This window comes from Camarhynchus parvulus, chromosome 8, assembly GCF_901933205.1.
Source record: "Camarhynchus parvulus chromosome 8, STF_HiC, whole genome shotgun sequence".
Taxonomy (NCBI): Eukaryota; Metazoa; Chordata; class Aves; order Passeriformes; family Thraupidae; genus Camarhynchus; species Camarhynchus parvulus.
This window is the reverse complement of record NC_044578.1, coordinates 27,574,089-27,595,585: the sequence shown is the minus strand read 5'-3', so window position 1 is coordinate 27,595,585 and position 21,497 is coordinate 27,574,089. Positions and strand designations below refer to the sequence as shown.

The following is a 21,497-nucleotide window of genomic DNA, read 5'->3' as shown; positions in this document are numbered from 1 at the left end:
ATGTGGCTTTAAAACAACAGAATCCCTGCAGCTGATCAGCCAGGGAGCAACAGGACACTTTTCCCTCTCCTTCCCTCTGTATTTCCAGCAATTATGATTAGATGTAAAGCGGCAATCCGATAAAATTAATGGAGGTGAAAATGAGAGTACATTCCTCCCATTACGCCTTTCAGGCTTCCTGGACATGATGTGCAGGATATAGGTCAAACCCACACGCTCCTTCCCCTCTCAAAACACCCCCCTAAGGCAAACCTCTGAACCTTCCCCTCTCAAAACACTCCCCTAAGGCAAACCTCTGAACGCCACTCCTGCAGCAAAGCCCGTTTAGCACAGGAAAAGGGCACAGCATGGCTGCAGCTCCCAGCTCTGAGCAGCTCCCCTGCTTTGGGGCAAGGCTGGAAGCCTTTCAGCACTCCCCACATGCTCAGCTTGGCCAAGACACGGGTCCAGCATCGCATTCCTGGTCCCTGCAGAGCGCTGACGTCACCCAGGAGCAGCGCTCACGGATGCCCAGGTACCTCACACGCTGCTGCTGCTGCTGCTGCCTGGAAACAGCCTCTCCCAGGCTATTTTTAACGTGCAGCTGCCCACAGGAAAGGGACACAGGTGAGGATTTTGGAGCTTAGCGATGAGGGCTGCACTGCCAGGTTTCATTCCTTGCCCCCCCCATAGCTCCTCCAAAGCCTCCACAACATTATTTCAGGAAGAAAAGGCAGTTGCTGACATTCGGTGACTCATGAGACACTAAGCCTGTTCTTTCCAGCCTTATTTTTAGCTCATTAGATCTCCATGTTTAGTTCCCATTACCAGACCCTAAAGGATAATTCAGAGGCAGTTCATGGGTTGTATGTGCTTTCAAAGCACCTAAAATGCTCCAAAACACCCTGTGATGATGCAGTGCTTCCTCTCACCTTAGGCTTGGAAGTTACATCATACTGCTTTGGGTTGGGTTCGTTTTTGGGCTTTTTTTCCCCTTAAGGGCAGAATTCAAATAAACTGAGCCTTATTCCACTCCTCATGGAGCAGCCATGGAGAAGGCAGTGCAGCCAGGACCATCCTGAGCCATGCCCTGCAGGAGCAGGCAGAAGAGCAGGCAAGCATTGCTGGGCAGCTCTTTTGGAGCTCTGTGGTCATGGAGGGGCCAGTCTGCCCCCTGATTCTCATCTCCAAGCACACAAGGGGTGAGGAAAACTCTATCCTAAGTTGCCAGCTATAGAGGAAGGGGATTTCAAAGGTTCTTGCTGCATAAACCTAAATCCCAGAATGGCTCAGGCTGGAAGGGACAGTGGGTCACCTGGTCCAACCTGTCTGCTCAACCTGTCCAGAGCACGTGGCACAGGCTCTTATGAGCAATTACAGAGAGGATAACTGGGAAGGAAAAGGCCCAATCTAATCTCACCAATCTCAAAAGGATGTGCTTGCTTTCAGTTAAGTTATCCTGGGCTCAGTTCCCCTCTCCCTGCCTCTGTCTTTGCAGCAGCCTTTCCAGTGGCACCTGGGATCACACTGCTTGGCCCCTTGCTCCTGCTCCCTTTTTCACCAACCACCTCTGCAATGCATTCAGCTCCTGAAAAAAAATCATTAAAACCCCAAATCACTCCCTGGTAAAATGCTCTAATCAGAACTAGCCCATTGTCTTCAGTCTTGGCCTCTAAGTCCTTCCTTTAATCACTTATCCTCCTTTTCCTCCTGCCTGCAGTTCTGTTTGATACCTTCCTTCCTTCTGTCCTCATTGGTATTCAGCTGGTGTGCAGAAATATGTTACTGCTCCAGGCAAGCAATTATAGCTGGGTCTCTGCTGGCTGGTCCTAGCAGCCCTCTCCACTGCTGCTCAGGGGGAGAGAAAATCAAGGCATTCATATTCTGCCCAGAGGCTCCATCAACTCCTGCCCTGCCGGTTTTCCACGAGCAATACAGAGCTCTGCATATTTATGATGATGTCAGGGTCTATTTAAGCTGGAACTGTTTCATCCTGTGTGTTTTTTCTTTGTTTAATGAGGTGCTAGAAAACACCAAAAACCATGAGAGAGAGGCTCTGGATGAGAGAAGCACTCTGGCAGATCTCAGCCTCTCCAGGAAGGAAAAAAGAGGAAGTTTTCAGTACCCCATGGTACCAGTGACATCCCCCCAAAGGAGGCATGAAGGACCTTCCTGCTCCATGCTCCACCACAGAGCAACCTCCTGAGCTGCTGTTATTCAAAGCAGCACGTGCAGGACAAAATAGCAGCAGCACAAATCCTCTGAAGCTGCAGGTGCAGCTCAGAGCCTGAGGATGGGCTGATTTCAGGGCTCACACTGCCATGCCTGCAGCCTGGAGGTGTGCAGTTATGTCAGAGGCTATCTGAGTCCACAGAGCTCCTCCACTTGCCACAAAGCCTGTGGGAAGCAGCTTGCCACGGGAGCTTTTGCAGCCCTCACCACAGAATTTCCATTAGCATCCTCAGTTTACCCTGTAACATGCAATTCCAGCAGATCCTCTGCACAAATACACCTCAAATTGCTCCAGAAGGTCAACTAGATAAATAATGGATGGCTTCCACCTTTGAACTGAAGCTGTGAATGGCCACAGTCCCAGAAAACGGCCAAAGGCACTTGCAGCAGCAGAATTTACTGCCTGCAAGAACTGCTGATAGGCAATATCCTGCATCCCCAGCCCAGCCCCAGGGGCCACAGAATCTCACTGGCATTCTGAGGGAGCACTGCTCTGCAGAAATCACAGCCCCCTGGAAGCACAGGCAAGAGAAAAGGCTGCTTTCCATCAAAGAGAGACAGCCAGTGCTCTCCTGAATGCTGCTAATATTGACTTTACCTCCAAAGAATTCAGCTGTTTACCCTGCTGAATTATTCTGGGGAATGTAAACACTATATAGCATTCAACACAGCAAAAATCAATGCCATGTATTATTGAAGGGCTGGATAAGAGCACAATGGCCCTTGATAAGCATTCCTGGCTTGTCACCCACCGTGGGTTGTGCTGATGGGGAGGGCTCTGATAACAGCTGGAGGTTATCAGGGAACACAGCCAGGTAAGCCCTGCTACACAGAACACCAACAACCACAGCAACTCTGCCAACTAAACAACCCCCAGTCCAGCCTGCCAAAGCCAGCCTCAATCACAGATTTAAGCAGAAGCAAAGCACAAATGTATTTAGTGTGCAAGGCAGCTCTGAGCAGGCCTAGGGATGCTGTGTGCCCATTAAGTCCATCCCAGCACACCACAGAGCAGGGTGACAGCCAGAAGTGACTTATCTACATAAGAACTGCCATCAGAGTGACATCCCCAAGCATTTGTCTAACATCTCAGTGCTCAAAGCACAGCAACACCTCTCCCCTCAGTAATTAGATCTCTTAATGAGTGGGTAGAGCTGCCTTTCTGCCCAGCCAGCACGTCCTGCTGTTTAGCAGTGATCAATGGCAGAAACAGGACATGACAGGGGACTTGATGCAGTTAAAAGGCAAAAATAACCCACAGGAGCACAGGCTGTGGAGAGCTGATGGGCCCTGCCAAACACTGACTCTTCCCAAAGAACCTTCCCTTGGATTGTGCAAACCTCTGCAGTCGCCTCCAGGCACAATTTAAGCAAAGCAGCAGCAAAGAACTGTCAAGAGGAAACATTTCATATCTTCTTTTAGCCAAAAGTCTACATTTGCAGAGCAGGGAAATCCCAAAATTGTGTTTGGATTAAAAACTCTCTGCAGGTTTGCGTTGCTTTGTGTCTAATTTGAAGTCATGGCAGCAAACTCCTGGCTTGTACCTCACCAAGTGACAAGTGTGATTTAGCTGCAAAAAAGAGGCAGCATGTCAGCCATGGCTGAGATTGGAGCTGGGTCTTTTTTGGTGCCTCCTCTAGCTTTTGAGAAGTGCTGTTAGAGAAAGTTTAATCTCTACCTTGAGAAGGATGGGGTTTCCAATCAGAGCCAGAAGTCTCACTAATAAGAATATCTGATCAGAAATGAATAGCATGGGGATGGGGACACAATGTCATCTGCTACATCTATAGTCCTTTGACATCCAACAGCAGATCCTTTCAAAACTTACTTCTTTTAAAAGCAAAAGAGAAAAATTGTTAGATGACTGCATCTCCTACATTTCTGCACCACCACAGACTCCAGACCCGTGTGTATCTGACAGGAAGATTGCTTGTAATGCAGCCACTTGCTTTTCTTAAAATGTTCCATTAAAAAAAGAGTCAGGCTTCCCACCTTAAGTGCCTGTGAAATTAAGAATCAGTAGGTCACCCTTTTAACTTGCACCTCATTCATTAGCATTCCCATTTCCCCAGCCACCTTTAACACAAAGGCATATTAAGTAACATTTGTGTTATTCTAAAAAAAACCAAAAAACAAAAGCTACTCAGGGAGCTATAAAAATTTTAGTAACCAGTTGTAAAAAAAAAAAAAAAGTATTTAAATTATTAAAAAAGAAAGTTTCAAATAATTTAAGAAATCCAACAAAAATAACTAAAATGGAGTGTTTTCTCTACTCCAAGACTTTTAAATTAAAGCAAAAAGTTAAAATAAAGTAAAAAAATAAAGACTAAGAAAAAAAATTTAGGAGACATGGCAGCAACATACTCAATATTAAAGAAAACCTTAATACCTATAACAAATAATTATGTTATAGTAAAAGGGCAACTAACCAATCTAAAAAAAAGCTATTTTTACAAACCATCAAAATATAAACTTAGAAAACAAGTGAAGACTCGTAAGTTCTTGTATATACTCAACTCTCTTTTGGGTAAGAACTCATTAAAACAACTAAAAGTAAAGATCACATTTAAAAATAAAGAAATTATTTTAAAAGTAAAAGACCAACAATGTGTAAAACATACTAAACTTAATATTAACAATTAGTAAAACCAAAATCAAAAATCAAATGTGGCTGCTCCTGATGCAGCATTCCAGGGATGCTCCTGGCTCTACCCCAAGCACCATCACTGGGATACTGGGCTGGGTGTCAGCAATCAGCTGAGCTAACAGGAAACCAGGAGAAACCAGGGTACCACAGAGCCCTGAGGAGGTCAGAGGGCAGGATGAGAAATGTTTGCCCATGGCAATGCCTCCCAATTCCTCACTAATGACACTGCTGCCTCTCTGATGGAAAGGATCAGAAAGACTGCCTAATGAACACAACTCATTACTGGAGGCCTCCTGGGCATGGGGATGACAGGGTTGCAGACAAAAATTCATCCTAGCTCCCAGCAATGTGACAGACTGTGCATGTTTTGGCTCCAAATAATCATCCTGGTGGAGCTGCCAGTGTGCTGTGCTAAGGGAAGGCGTGTGAAAACAGCAAGTATTAAGAAAGAAGCCAGTTAATCCCATTACAAAGTTTGTTTTACTTCAAGAGGTCAATCCAAGCACTCTATAAGGCTCTTGTGACACCTAAATCAAATGCTGACAGCTCTTTCAGTGCTGAGGAAGAGAGGGAGAGATGGGAGGTCTTGTACCGACACACAAGTGAGGGAACAAGGTCTCATAAATGCTGCTTGCTTAATTCTTTTGTGAATTTTTAAGTTTTGTGCTTACAAAAATTCTACATGTTCACTTATTTTGCCCTGCCCCATCCCCTAAAAATGAATTTATCAATCTCAGCTGGGGGACTATGCACTGTTGCACTGCTGTCATTTCAGTGCCAGCTCTCACATCCCCTCCCTGTCCCCTGCTGTAAGCAAGCAGGATCACAGTGCTTTATTGTGCCACCCACCAGCAGCCTCACTGCACGGGGGCTGCCACCTGCAGCTTATAACACAGCAGTGACAAGGGCTAAGTGACACAACCAACCACCCACAGAGCTCAGGTGCAGCCAGGTACCTCCTGCAGCCCCCAGGGGCACAGCTGGATGTCACCCCAGCCTGCTGTGCATCACCAGCAGATGATGGTGACCAGAAACCTCTGCAGATGCCTCCAGGCACAATTTAAGCAAAGCAACAGTGAAGAACTGTCAAGAGGCAACATCTCATATCTTCTTTTAGCCAAGAGTCCACATTTGTAGAGAAGTCAGAGCCATCCTCAGGGCCCTGCAGGGGACAGAGTGTGGCAGAAGCAGTGACCTGTCCCAGCATGATGTGGTGTCACCGCTGGGAATGGCCAAAGCCATCCTGATTAACGAGGAGTGGGCAGCAGGGAGAGACCTGGGAATCTTCCACTGCATTTTCCAAAAGCTGCACAGTTCCCATTCATCTTTCTCTCTATTAATAAGGGATTGTCCAACACCTTCCATTAATTGCAGGATGGATTTTGCCTTGGCATTCCACATCTCTATTCTGTGGCCCTTTTCTCTTAGGGCTGCCTTTAAAAATCATAAATTAGACATTACTGCAGAGAAGCCTCTTTCTGAAGTGATGGGGAGAGCACAGACAGAAGTGCTGCCCTTCAGAGACAGCCCTATTTAGTTAACTTCCGTATTTTTAATTACTGCCAATTTCCTGGGCTGTTTAATGAAAAAGTGCATGGCAGTTCCATTATCTTAGACCCACCCAGAGCTCTCCAGGGCATCCCAAGCCAATGGCAACTGGTGTTCAGCAGACTCATTTGGAGTACCTGGATAAACTGTGGGAGCAGGAAGGAAGAAGAGATGCTTACTCAAGTTTCCAGGCCATGTGGATTAACTTTGGAGTAATTCAGAGGTTAATAAATAGCAGGATTCTACTTAGACCACAAGGATTTCATTGAATAAGGTGTGTGAATCAAACCGACAACGTCCATAAACCACCCTGCCTTTCAGTTAAAGGATAAAATCCCACACAGCCAATAGCAAGGTAAACAAAAAAATGGTCACACTGAAGCAGTAAATCCCACAAAACAAGAAAATTATGAGAGGCACTCAAGAAGCTCAGTTCTTCAAGCACAGAAGCCAAAGCAATATTTTGGTATTTCCAATGACACCATGTGAGCAAGCTGCATCAAGGTGAGAAAACTGTCAGCAGCAAAATCACGATGTCTCATTTTAAAATGAATAAAGTTGGAGCAAAAATCATGACTGAAGCTTCAGAAGTGACCAGCACTCCTTGAGTAGTACAACACAACTATTTCTTAGAAGAGGTGAACACCTAAATATAACAACCCTATCCTACACAGCCTGAGTCAGGTCTGAGTGAGGAGTGAAACCAAAGCTGGCTATTCCAGATATGTCAGTGTGCCTCCTTTAAGGCAAGCACAATTTTTACAAGAAGGGAGGCCCGTGGATTTCCCTCTCTGGGATCTCCTCGGTGTAAGGAGGACATGGACCTGCTGGAGTGAGTCCAGAGCAGGCCATGAAGATGCTCAGAGGGATGAAGCACCTCTTCTATGGGGACATGCTGAGAGAGCTGGGAGTGTTCAGCCTGGAGAGGTGACCAGATGGCTCTGGTGAAACCTTAGAGCCCCTTCCAATGCCTAAAGGGGCTCAAAGAGAGCTGGAGAGGGACTTTGGACAAGGGTCTGGAGTGACAGGACAAAGGGGAACGGCTACAAACTGACAGAGGGCAGGGTTAGATTAGATATGATGAAGAAATTCTTCCCTGTGAGGGTAGTGAGGCCCTGGAACAGGCTGTCCACAGAAGCTGTGGAACACATCCCTGGAAGTGTTCAAAGGTCAGGTTGGACAGGGCTTGGAGCAACCTGGGATAGTGTAAAGTATGTGGGTTGGAACTCCATGATCTTTAAAGTCCCTTCCACTCTATGATTCTACAAATGCTGTGATAATGTGGACTGAAGTGGGAGCCTCTTTAGTGGTGCACTTGTCAAGCAGAGCACATCTGCTTTTGGCAGAGTGAAAACACAGCAGAAAGCAGTTGCGTGTCAAAACAACGCCGTGCTCGGGCTGAATATTCCGCCGCAGGCTTGGGCTTAATCATCTGCTTCCCCAGCAGCACGTAGGTTCCCCTAGGGATTAAACAAGGCAATGTAATACTCTGTTGGCTGGCTCTGGGGAAAGCTACTCAGCACTGGCAGGGAACTTAATGCCAGCACTGAGCTCCTTAGTGCAAAGCAAGGGTGGGAAAGAAGGGGACAGAGCGGGCTCCCCGGTTGTCAGGTAGCTTCGAGTTACAGCCATGCCTCATTTGCCTGAGCAAACACACCCTGCAGCACTTTATTTACAGAACACGGCCTTTGCTTCCCATTCCTTTGGGAGAGATAAAAATACTGAGAATTCCTCCTCTGGGAACTCAGCAACAGTTGTCCTCGTGTTGTTGTTGTCGTCCCTGAAACAGGGCTGTGCTTGCGAGCCGTGCTGGAGTCTGCACTCATCTACACCTGCTTGCTCCAGAATTATGTTCTGGGGTAGCTCCTGTCCCATTTGCTTCACTAATCTCAGTGATTCCTGAATATCAAGATGACAGCTTGGAGTTACCCCTGTAAAGCTGGTCTGGTCCCAGACCAACAGCATTGCAAGTTTCAGAGCAAAATCCTAACGGAATTCACTCTGCTCTCTTAGCGGTCTGACATGCAAACTGCAATTAGCAGAGAAAATTGCACCCTGCATCTGAATCCAAGGGAAGGAAAGTAAAGAAATGGCTGCTCCCAGGGAAGAAAGAATCAGAATTATGCACTGCCTGAGCAATATGAATTATTAAACAGGGATATTTGGGGGAAACAGATACTTGTCAAGAGCCCACAGTACATGGTGCTAGTGGGGGGATCCTTCACTAGAGGAGGTTTGGAGTAGGGAATACCACACAGGACTAGAACAGAAACATCATTTAATAGGGTGGCATTTGTACATTTGTTTAGTTTGAGTTATTTTCCAGCAGCAAGCCCAGGAAAATAAAGTGCTGTCAGTGCACTGTGTATGAATTAGCTGCTCTCCACACCAGCAAACCCTCCCAACCCCACAGCCCATCTTCACAGGGCTGGCAGGCACTGACTAAAACCCACAGAGCAGCTACAAACTACCCAGTGTTCAAATGAAGGGAGGAAGATGAGACTTCTCAGAGGGCTGTGATGTCCCCAGGCCTCCCAAGTGGAGAACAGGCACTGGTGTCCATTACCTGACCTCCCAAGGAAAGGGCAGGGATTGCCCTCTCCTCCTGGCAGCCAAAAGCTGTCATTCCAGAGGTGTAAGTCACAGGCTTGCAAGCACAGGCATGGAAGACTGTTAAAATAAAACTCTTGATACCACAGAAATTACTAGGTTTGTTACTGAAATTTAGAGCAGGTCTGAGGAGCAAGCATCTTCACCAATTTGACACCTGTTTTGGGCAGCACTTCCTTCAGAACACACAGCTCTCCCCAAGAGATGTTTAGGAGGTAAGAGAAGGGTGTTTGCTATCCTTGGGCAGACACAGAGAAGGTGTGGGTGAGCAGCACATCTATTTTCAACAGCAGCATCATAACAACTTGATGATAAACCATCTGATTCCAAGTGCCAAACAAACTGACGACCTATGTAAAGCACTTTGATAAAATTGGCTTCTTAACAGGTACAACACACTAGAAAGTGTGCTTATGGCAGGATGGGAACAGGCCTACAGGCCTGAGGGGACATGTGCAGGGCTTTAGGCAGCCCTGTGAAAAGCCAGCACAGTGACATTTATAAATCTCTGCTAATGTGTAATTTCCAAAGGCCACGAAGCTTCCAAAGTATTTTTTTTTTTTTTCTGTTAGACACCAACAGCGATGTGCCACTGACAAAACTGGACAGACAAAAGCTGGGAGTCAGGAACATCTCACAGCAACTGAAACAAGGCTCATAAACACCTCATTACAGCCCACTCCCTGCCAGACTGGGAAAGGGGACACCAGTTATGTGTGGCAGCAACCAGAACCAGGGTAGCAACACGGGCACAGATGAAAAGCTTCAAGGGCAGTGGAAAGAGGTCAAACTCTTCAACAGGACCTTTTCACAGAGGGTGGTTCTCCTCTTGGTTCCAACCTGTCCTGGGCTGTAGGATAAGTGTGTATTTTATTGCCATCTGTCAGAGCTGGGGCAGTTCTCTGCTGTTCATTGGGCAGTTTTCTTTATCTCTCCCACAGCCAACCCTCCCTCCAGGAGATCTCTTCTGTTCATGGGCCATTAATTATTAATTATCTTCTGTTCATGGGCAGTGAGTGTCCCTGCATGGCTGATCCAATTCCAGCATCCCATGGGGAGATGCTCTGCCCAGGGGAGGAGCCAAGCATTCCTACCTGGATCCAATCTGAGCCTGGAGCAGCACAGCAGCCTTTGCCCACTGCATTGCCAGAGGAGCAGCTTTCTGCTGCCCTGCATTGCCAGAGGGAGCCCAGGCCCATCTGCAGCAGCTCTGGAGCTGCAGAGGAAAACTCCCCCCTTGTGCAGGATCCCTGCTCCAGCAGCAGCACAGCTGGCACTGCAGGAGGGCTGAGCCCCCATGGGATGGAAATGGGGCTGTGCCACCCCCTGGCACACAGTGGGGCAGGGCATGGTCTGACTCTGGCAGTGGGATTTTTTTGTTTGTTTGTACTATTGCATTTGTATTTCAATTTTCCTGGTAAAGAACTGTTATTCCTACTCCCATATCTTTGCCTGAGAGCCTTTTAATTTCAAAATTACAATAATTCAGAGGGAGGGGGTTTACATTTTCCATTTCAAGGGAGGCTCCTGCCTTCCTTAGCAGACACCTGTCTTTTCAAACCAAGACACAACCCCATCCCAACTGAAGGCTCTGGCAATGTGTCCCCCCTGAGGGAGGCAGAAGCATTAGTCAGGCTCCCCAGAGCAGCTCTGGCTACAGAAGATGTAAGCAGTGATTCTGGAGCAATCTGCCTGTGCCTCATCCCAGGCTCTGGCAGCGGTGACTAACTGGACTGCAGGGCTGCAGAATGTCACTGAGCAAACAAGTTAAAACAGGAACGAGCTTCAGGGACAAGGCAGCAGGGAGGAGATGCACAGGGGATACTCCCAGAGGATGCTCCCACACCAGCTCTGGATCCAGAGCCCAACTCCCAGCCTTCAGCCAGCTTGGGCCACTGCCCCTCCCTGCCATTAAAATACACTGACAAACATCATCAGTGTGACTCTGGGCCCAGCAATGTCAAAGCAGACATTTCTTGGCCACGGGAAGGTTTCTAACAATCCTGCCACCCCTCCAAAACACCCAGCATGTTAACTAGAATCATGCCTTCAACACTTCTCCCTGCCTCACCACAGGAATATTTCAGGCTAAGTAATTGCTCACGACTGTGTGTGGTTGCTAATTTCTGGGTATGTAGAAGGGAGATATTCTCAAATGAAAGAATACAGCTTTTAGGGCTTCAGAACAATGAAAGGCAGGGCAGGGCGACTGCCTGAAGTGCAGAAACTAAAAGCTTTTTCCTTCAGAACAAGAGTAGAATCGAGTAATTGTCGTTTCCAGGGAGATGAGGAACTTCAGGGATCAGAGCTCAATCTGCAGTTAAATGGATTGGAAACAACTCCTTACCAGCTGCTGAAAAAACATGGATAGAATCACACAGGAAAATCAGAGAGAGCATTTTTTCCTGGCACTGTGCACATGCCTTCACATTTAGGAATGATGGACAGATTATTTAGATGATCCAGGTTAAATATTCATGAATGTTAAGAGAGAAGTATTTGCTGTGCTATCCCTTTTCTCATCAGTCTCCCTCCCAATTCACCTTCCTTTGCAGCAGAACCTGACAGGAATTTCAGCTTTCAAAAGACAAACCTAAAAGTTCCCTCCCCCGCTCCCTAAGTGCAATTCTAAGCAGACCAGGGATGTGAAAAAGACCTAAAATAAGATCTTAAAACACTCTTTACAAGCTGGGCAGGCCCCTGCCTTTCCCCAGAGATATTTCACAGGTGCCAAAACACAAGAAGCTCGCGTTTCAATAGGATGCCAGACTCTGAGCTTCTCCCGTGTAAAAAAAAAGCAAACCCCAAGAGCTGCACAGGATTCTCCAAAACCACCAATACCTTCGTGAGTGCTGTAGAGGGCTGCAAATGTCACCACGAAGAAGGTGGTGGAATATTTTCCAGCGTTAACCAGATGAAAGGCCCGTTTGTTATCGCGGTAACGGCGCAGGCACTGGATGAATCGCAACCAAGCAGGGATGCACTGGACAACTGCTCTCACTCCGTAGGAGTAGCTGTTACAAATCTGATTATCTGCAAGAAAAACAGGAGTTGAAGCTGTTAAAGCAAAGAGTTAGTAAGTTTAAGAACTGCTGTTGTCTTCCTGTCTGCAATATCATTTTATGGCAGTGATTTCCCATCAGCAGCTGTGGTACCGAGGCACACAAACTGCAAGAAGCCAAAGTAGCTCAATATTCCATCTTGGAGGTGTTCAGGTGACATCAATAACACATCCAGACAGATCACCATCTAACTCCCTCATCCTGCCAGTATAACCAACATCTAGATTAGAAATTATTTATTTTTTAATGTGCTTAGCGCTGTTGGCAGGACTGTGAATAATCAAATTAAAGATGGAATTACAAAAGGCCTGTGACACTGCATTTTTGTGCATAAATGGGAGAGCACTTAGAAACTCTGCAGGACAGCTCTAAAAGGCTACTTTGCCAAAGATGCCCTTGACCTGTTTTTCTTGTGCATTGTAATAGGAAAAAACACATCTCAGTATGGCACTGGGTTTGGCGTTTCTCACTTTGTTTTTTAAAAAGCAAAGCCAAGGCACAGTCTGGTTTCAAAATCTGAGATGAGAAGCAACCACACCACAATGCCACTGTGTCCCCTCCTTCATGTTTGAAAACCTTTTTATTAAGGCAATGACCAGGAAACCCTCAGCTTTTCCTGGAATTTCCCAAGAATTCCATATTCTTCTGCTGTCTCAGCACATCTAAACCAAACACCCTGCTGCCTAACATTCATTTGTTTCTTATTCACACTAAGGGAGACACATTATTAGCTGATATTTATCCCAAAACACCGTGCTATCATTCCACTGCTCAGATTGGAAGAGGACAAATTGTTATGCACACAGTTGCTTTATGTATTTTAATTTTATTTTTAATAAGTAAATATTTAGCTGCTCGCAACGCTGTCTCTTAAAATGAAGGGGAAGATCAGACAGATTGGGAGAACAAAGTGAACACTGATGCTTATTGAAGCATACAGCAAATTCTCTCAGCAAGTGTCAAAACCATCAGACAATATGATTTGCCAGCAGTCACGGCTTAAAATGGAAAGTCAACAGTGAGGAGACAGGTACTGTTTTGCCACTGGGAAGGCCAAAGTCAAAATTCACATTCCAGCTCTGTGTTCCTTCTGGCTAGAAAATAAGGGAAGACAGAGCATGGACAGCCCTGGCAGAGCAGCTTAAACTCAAATCAAGTAAGAGGTGGCACCAAGGAGCTTCTGCATCCTCTCTTGCTTTGGAATGGAGCCTGTAAGAACCAGGCTACAGCACAGAAAGCTGTGATCAACCAGCTCAGGATTCTCATGATGAGCAGCAGAGAGAGGCTAAAGGCAAATACATGGTTAAATTACTATGAAATAAAACAACAATGCCAGGAAAATGGATTTCTCTTTCCAATCAGGAGTGCTGTGTCTAAATTCTTTGATGGATATAGACATCAAGCCAAATGACTGGATTAGGAAATGAACACTGATGTGAAATTCCATTTCTCTGGATGGAAGTAAGAAAGGGGAGAATCTCTTTAATGCCACATTTACAAGAAATGCCAATTATTTTGGTTGCCTGTACTATTAATAACCCTCTTTAAAACAGACAATTAGGAAGCCGCCTGCCTCAGTGTCTGTCAGGTCATTTTGACCCCATTCCCAGGGCTCATCAGCATTACCTGTATCTGCCAGAAGTCCAGCATTGTCCTCCCACTGAACCTCAAAGCTGTAGAAGCAGATCATGTATTCCAAATCCATAAGTATCACCACCAGGCTGTTGAGCTGATCAGCCAGCCAGAAATCTGCGAAGCCTACCTTGTGGAAGGGAGCAGTGAATACTCGAAACTGTCAGGAAAAACAAAGCAGGAATAATTCATGGCTGTGTCAAAGGCATCCAAATGCAGTGGCAGGACATCACAGAACTGAACAAATATGGAAATAACAGAAATGCTTGAAGATTTATTGCTGACCTTTTGCTCCTGTTGACAAAAAAGGATAACTGTCTCCCTGCTTTCAGTACAAAGAACATTCCTGCTTTCCTCCTCCTGTATGCACCTATTTCTGTGCCCCCCCAAGCCTTTTGTTTTTTACTGGCAGAACAGCCCAGTCTCCTCTAACCAAGCTCTTTCCCAGAACTCCCAGTCTCCATTTAGGAGCTCTACACAGCTCCATTTCTCTCATTGCCCCTCACTTTGATCAGCACTTTCTTTCAGGCACTTACATCGTGGCCACTGACATCTTCCATGTTTACCTTCCCCCTCACACTTAATGTCAGTTGGATTTAGACCCTCAGCACAGCCATTAGTCTGGTCATGCCTTGGTTTACTTAACTCATGAGTTGTTCTTTGGCATTAAAAGTTGTGACAGTGAGGATTGTTACTGGGTCTGCCAAAGCCTCCAGCAGGGAAAGGGTGAAAGAAAAGGCAGAGGAAATCCTATTACCTGTCAGTTGGACTCCCCCTCAATCCCAGTCCACTTTACCTCTAAGCCTGAAGAGCAGTTTTGCTCCTTCCAAAGCAGACAGTTTTCTGCTCCATTACCTTTGATTACCCCTCTCCCTACCCAGTTAGTTGTAGGTACTAATAGCCAATTTCTCACAGAGAAGGCGCCAGCACCATCCGGTCATTCTGGGATTTATGAACCTTTAAATTAATGAAAGCACAGGCTAACACTGATCTTTTATACTGCTCTCCTTATTAACCTGAAGGGTGCACAGCTGCACAAAGCCAGGAAAGGACTGACACATCCCCCTCAGCCTGTAATGCAGATTTAAGGCTCTGCTCCTAAAATTTCAAAGCCAAATAGGGGATTAAGAGTTAGTGGCATAAAGCAGATATGGATCTTGACCCAGAAAGCTCTGTGCTCATGTTGGATGGCACCTATTGCCAAGGGTTAAACAAGGCCAGCCTTTAGGGAGGGCTGTCTTCAAAGGTGCCCAGCTGCTGAACAGAGGTCAAAGACCACACCAGCCTTCCCTTATAAAAACCCTTTCCTCCCTTTTCCCAACACTCCCTGATGCTGTCTTTATCTGTTTCATCACAGACCATTGTTTTGTCCACGAACAAAGACTAGCTAAGCAAATGAAATGTGAAAACAGCTTTACAGACAGATCTCCCTAAGGAAAAAAAAAACCCCAAGAAATAATATTCTTGTTATTTAATTTAGGGGGAAATACTTCAGCCTGCCAGGTGACAGCATAAAACTTTAAAGAGAGTAGAAGTTTTCCACCTACAGGTTACAGCTGAGGAGGAGTCAACAGATAGATCCATGACATATCTGGCACTGGCATCTGAGTCAACCCTCCTGCAGAGCCTGAGCTGCCCCCTGAACCCTCCCAATGCCATGTGCCTGGCACTGTGGCTTCTGCCAGCTGCCCAGGCACAGCTGGAGCTGCAGCCCCAATTCCAGTAGAGCTACCACAGCCAGCTCCTGGCTTCACAGCTGAGAAGTGTCTGCAGCATCCTCCAGATAAGGATAAAGTCATAAAGCACCAGAGGTGCAGCTCAGTTTCAATAACCAGTTGCAATTCTCTATCAACAATTCCACAGCCTGAGCACAGACTTCCTGGTGCTGATCCCTGCACTTTTAATTGGTGCTGAGATGCCAGATATGTGAGCTGAGCTGAGCACTTGCTAGCTTTTCACCTCTCCCAGACAGGCTCCCTGCACTGGTGTGGCCATGGAGCTCCTGCAGAGAGCGTGGGCACAGGGACATTCCCTGGGCTCAGATCCAATTCCTCCCCTGAGCTGCTCTCCCCAGCCCACACCAGGGCACTCAGGGGCCTCTCATCTGGCAGCAAAGGCACAAAGAATGCTCACCTAAGCACCCAGGCAAGAAAGAAGAGCCTGGCAGGGGAATTAGACTTTACTACAAGCTAAATAACTTCTTTCACTCAGATTCTGATGTTTCACCATCCCTCGGGGATTAGCACAAGAGATCCCACCCTCAACCAGCAGTTGATGTTGGTCACAGAGGGAGGCAGGAAGACTCCTAGATCCATGAGGAAATGCTACCACACTCAAGCATGCCCCTGATTTGGTTGCAGAAAAATCTGAAGTGCCAGTAATGCTCTGCTACACCTGATACGTCAGATTTTGTTTTGACTAGAAATGAAACATATGAAGCATGTGAAGAAAAACGCTCACCAAACTTGATTTTGTGTGAGCAGAACAGTTCTAAGACTTGCACTATTTAAACCTCCTTTTACCCAGAGAGCTGCTGGCAGCTGCATGGAGCAATAAAATACACCCAGCTGGTCAAGTACACACAATAAAAGCTGCTCTTTATGTGGTCTGACCTCTTCTTTCCCCTTCCTCATAATGCACACAAGTACCATGTCATCTCCCACCATTAAGGTGATCTTGCATTTTGATGAGGCTTTTATCCCCTAGCAGACCTTGGGGTGAACTGGCCTCTGCACACTCAAGATACTCAGTGAACCTTATGGATCCCTTCCAACTCAAGATATTCCATGGTTCAGGTTTGGTGGAGAGAGACTGTTTGCAAGGGCACTTAGTGACCAGACAAGGGGGAACGGCTTAAAACTGATAGAGTAGGTTTAGATTACATACAAGAAATTCTTCCCTGTGAGGGTAGGGAGGTCCTGACAGAGGTTGTCCAGAGAAGCTGTGGCTGCCCCATCCCTGGAGTGTCCAAGGCCAGGTTGGATGGGGCTCAGAACAACCTGAGATTGTGGAAAACGACCCTGCCTGTGGCAGAGGGGTTGGAACTCAATGATCTTTAAGGTCCCTTCCAACTCAGGCTATTCTATGATCCTACAACTCTATCTCAGACTGCAGCACAGTCTGCAGATCACTGAGACAGGGCAGGAGCTGCAAACAGCCTAACAGCTCTGTGGAGACTGAGCATCTCACCCAGGCAAGATATTAAGGTAAATTAGCAGAGATATTGCTCATGTGGTTAAAGCACATCCAGTGCTTCCCCTCACACCAGGGGACAGCAGTCAGACTAATGAGGCTTGGGACTGAAGGTACCTCTGTGAGGGATGGCTGAGTGCTGGAAGGCACAAAAGAAGAAGCTGGCATAGCAGCAAGCCATTAAATCAAATAACAGGTGAGCTCAGAGAGGTTAATTCACTGTGTGTATACCTGCACACACGTCCTCAAAGCATGATGCTGTGTCTCATCTTTGCTGTGTTCCAGATAAAGTTAATTGTTTTAATTGGCATTGAAATGATTCTATGAAAAAAAACCAGCCAGCTAAACCCTCTTCTGCCCAAAGCTCTCAGAGCAGTGCTGGCAAGAAGAATGTGTCAGGGGAACCAGCTTGATTAAAGCCAATTTAAAAAGGTGCACAGGGTGGGGAAGAGCATGTGAAACAGCCATTTGGGAAGAAACTCATGAGTCACCCAGCAAGTCTGAAAACTGTTCTTGCAGAGCTCCCACCCATAACTGGAATACTGAAGCAGCACACATACTGACATTGAATTTACCAGACCTATCTTACAGGAAAATAAAGAGCTCAGTCTCAAACAAAGAGTTTGTTTAAGAGCACCAACAGAAAAAAACCCCACCCATGAATTTTATAGGCAGTAACTTTTCCAAAGGGTGTCTCTCCATCAGTGAACCCTCTCAACGTTGGCACTATCCCAGTTTGGGCTAAGGAGCATCCATGCAGCCTTGCTTGAGAGCACTGGACCTCTAATCCATCTGCTTCACTAGGTTAAGGAATAAACAAGCAAGACATCCAAGGGTTTCCATACATGGAAAAGTTTGTAAACAGCTGTCTATAGGAAGGTTAACAAGTCAACTGGTACAGGAAGCAGAATATGCTTCTGCAAACTCATCCTCAAAAACTATCTGCAGTCAACACCTGATCAGGTGTGCTCTATAAATCACAGTGGCATAAGCACCCCTCAGCATCCCTCTTTTCCTGAGGCTTAGTGACACTTGTTTACACTTCACAGCTACTGCTCAGCCACAGCATTTAAACACACAATTACTTCTTTCAACCAGCCTTGACACTTACCAATAGTTTGAGCAGCCAAAAACGGGACTTGTAATATAAGGTTTTGGTAGGGTTGATGAGAAAAAGCAACATGAAGCCATACAAGATGAGTGGGTTCACCTGCATGGGGATGTAGGTGAATTGACGATATATACATGCCAGCAGGCTCAGGCACCACAAAACACCCAGGAAACCAGCAATCTGTAGGAAAAAAACAGACAAACAGATACCTAATGAAAACACAGCCCCAAAACCAGCAATCTGCAGGGAAAAAACCAAACAAAGAGACACCTAATGAAAACACAGCCCCAAAACCAGCAATCTGCAGGAGAAAAACCAACCAAACAAACACCTAATGAAAACACAGCCTCAAAACCTGCAATGTGTTCTCATTAGAAGAAAAGGGAGAGCAGTGCTCAATCCTGTAATCTAATCAGACTTCAGCAACTTCCTCTTCTAATTGTATTAGGAGTCCTTGCCAGGAAATGGTGCAGGATTTATCCTGCTGATCCTCAGCATGGCTCAGCCACTCTAAAATCCCTCCTGTTCACCTCAAAGAGATGTTGATGGGACAAGTTGCTGCGGGGGTTGAGCTCGAAGATGAGGACGTGGTTGACTCCAGCCTGTCTCCAGCCATAGGTGTTGATACCCAGGAGAAAGAGGAATTCTATCAGGAGAAAGCCACCTCGATAGATTCTCACCAGTGGCCACACATTTGGTCCATCTATAAAAGCCACACCTGGCAAAGACAAAAAAAAAAAAAAAGAGGAAGGATTTTAGGGATAACAGAGGTCGTGTCACAAAGCAAGGCTTTACCCTGGATCTCAGATGTTTGGCTGTACTCTGAGAAAACAGGGTACACGTGGACACAACTGCATGTTCCAGCAAGTGGAGGACTTTTTGCCGAGCCTGTCAGAGGATTTAGGAGCGTTCTGGGGAAAATTCCCTTTCCAGCTTCTGTAATCCAGTCATTAGCAGCATCCCTGCCTCGCACTACAGGCACAAGGGACAGCACCAGCATAAATCTGACTAGAGACACTTAAATATTCTGCTTTAATAGAGATGAAATCCCAACAGACAGATACACAAACACTTCAGCTCCCCACAAAACCAAGAGGAACCATTTACAGCATTTAAAACAATGCTAAACCCTCCTAATCACTGGTCTCAGTACAATGGTAATGCAATACATATTCATGGTCAGCATTACAACACCCAGCCCCACCCAAAGAGAAATCCCAGCACAAGGCAGCAGTGCTGGAAAGCCTGTTGCTTCCTTTGTTCAGTTTTCAGGGGTTTGGAAACAAATGTGCTTCGTTTCAAAACATGAGCAGCCTTATAGAGCAGCAGCATTCTCCAGCATAAACCTCTTTGCAAAGGACTGGTCACTAGGCATAGGTTTGATGAGAAAAGTATAAATAAAATAAAGTTATTCAATTCTCACTTTTAGTTTCATTGAGAGTTTCTCACCCATGTGCTTTCTAAGAGGGGTAAAAGAAAGAACCTGCACTTTACAGAACTGAGGCTGAGAATTTATTCCCAGAGATCTGCCAAAATTATAGTCCCAAGTTTTTCAAACTGTTTTCTCAGAGAAAGCAAATCCATAGGGAATTTCATGTGTTCAGCATCTACACTTTATACTACATAACTTACAGAGAAAAAGCTGCGCATAAAAAATTACTCCAGAACTGATGCTTTAAATGTAAAACTTTAGACTCTTGGACTCAGGCAAAACAGAGTCAACTTTTGGACAGAAATTACACACCCCCAGAAAAGCTGAAAGGAATGAGTCTTAAATCTGGAATTGCAAAGAAAGATTTTCAAATTTTTACCTGAAAGCCAAGGGAAATTACAAAATGGATAAGATTGGAAGGAACCACAATGGGTCATCTGGTCAAAACTCCAAACAGGGCAGGGTAGCCCCAAAAATACTGACTAAGAAATGAAAATATCTCTGGTGACAAATCTAATGGCAGCCTAATTCTCAAACAAGAGCAGGACCATGGCAAGGGTTTGAGATTTTGCATGAAACTCTTCAAGTTTCTGGCTAATAAAATAAATGCACATTTCTGTGAAATTCCAACCTCACTTACACACTAGCTTGGCACTTAGGGAAGCCCATACAGAAACAGTGAAGCCTCAGAATTTGTCCTCTTTAGGGTGACACCCTCCTGGGATCCACTTGGAGCTTTGCAGCCTTTAACAGACCCCAAGTGGTGATGAACTTATCTCTGTAAAATGCTGCTGCAGTTTTCAAATCAGGCAGTGCAGCACTGGGTTACTGGCAGAAGCCACGCTCTGATGCTGTTTCACAAGTTCTCCACACAGAACACTAAAATCCTATCTTAGTTGATCAAATCACACAAACAATTTGGCAAAAGCAGCTGAGAGGTTAGCAAAGTATGGGCCAATTAAAAACACCCACTCTGCACTTGGAATCCAGGTTTTTGCCCAGTATCTGCACTAATGCTCAGCTATCAGATCATGCCTGCTGATACAACACACCTATTACCCACACTGGGTTAGTAACACCTGCTCTAGAGATATAATCATTTTTATGAATTCCTTCTCACAGCTGCCTCACTTTTTCATTCTTCGCACCGAGAGGGAGAACAAACACAACTGGCTTCAATCACTTTGCATCTCACACAGAGATCAAATGTTTAAGAAACAGAAATTATGAATAAAGAACAGTTTCTACACATTAAACAGTGCCTTCATGCAGATGGGTCAACTTCATGCCTCTACCATGGGAAGACCAAATGGGAAACACTGCAAACAGCCCCTCAAACAGAGGCATTTTATCCCAAGAGGTGGCTGGATCCAATTACAGAAACATCCGATTAAAAATTCTTTTAAGTCATAAAAACACAGACATGGGCTTTCCCTAATGCAAGAGCTGGTAAGTTGATTTGTTAAGCCTTTTCCTTTGTACTGCGTAAGCAAGTTACAACACTCCAGAAATCACACACACAATTAGTAAAGCTGCTTGTGATAAAGCTCTGTGTCTGGATCTGCAGTACTACTCTAATCAGGGGCCAAACTCAGAAGGCATAAAGCACAATAAAGCCAGGGCCTGAGAGATGCACCCATTAATTGTAGCTTTTAAACAATCTTGCCAACTACTGCCAATAAGAAAAAGTCAATTAATTCCATTAGCAGGCATTGAAATTCTAGGAATTTCCACATGAGTGACTGATTTCCATCCCGAGTGGCATCTGGTCACATGGCCCTGTGTCTGGTGGACTTTTCTTTAGGGAGTCAACACCATGCAAAGCTCAAGTTCTACAAGCAACTGTCTCAAGGTGGGCATGGGTTGTGTGTTCCCAGAATGAAAATAAAAATCCCTTTTTACTCATAGATGTTGCATCCTCAGAATATCCCTCCAAAAATAAGGAGGAAACCAGAAGAAAAGGATTTTTGTGTTCGACACTGACATATACAACATGAGAAAAACCACAACCTATATCACACCAATGTGATATGGCTCTGATTTAACCCAGAA

At 45.7% G+C, this 21,497-nt stretch overlaps 1 protein-coding gene across 1 annotated transcript in view; it reads right to left on the bottom strand.

Annotated features, from left to right (window-relative positions):
- The window catches only part of XPR1 (xenotropic and polytropic retrovirus receptor 1), a 113,550-nt gene that overhangs the window by 10,720 nt on the left and 81,333 nt on the right, over nt 1–21,497 (bottom strand). Inside the window, exons 8-11 of the mRNA XM_030953664.1 lie at nt 18,544–18,731; nt 18,014–18,193; nt 13,705–13,870; nt 11,858–12,049 (exon numbers count right to left, since the gene is read on the bottom strand). Coding sequence (XP_030809524.1) covers nt 11,858–12,049; nt 13,705–13,870; nt 18,014–18,193; nt 18,544–18,731 — 726 coding nt within the window. The remainder of the gene's footprint in view (nt 1–11,857; nt 12,050–13,704; nt 13,871–18,013; nt 18,194–18,543; nt 18,732–21,497) is intronic.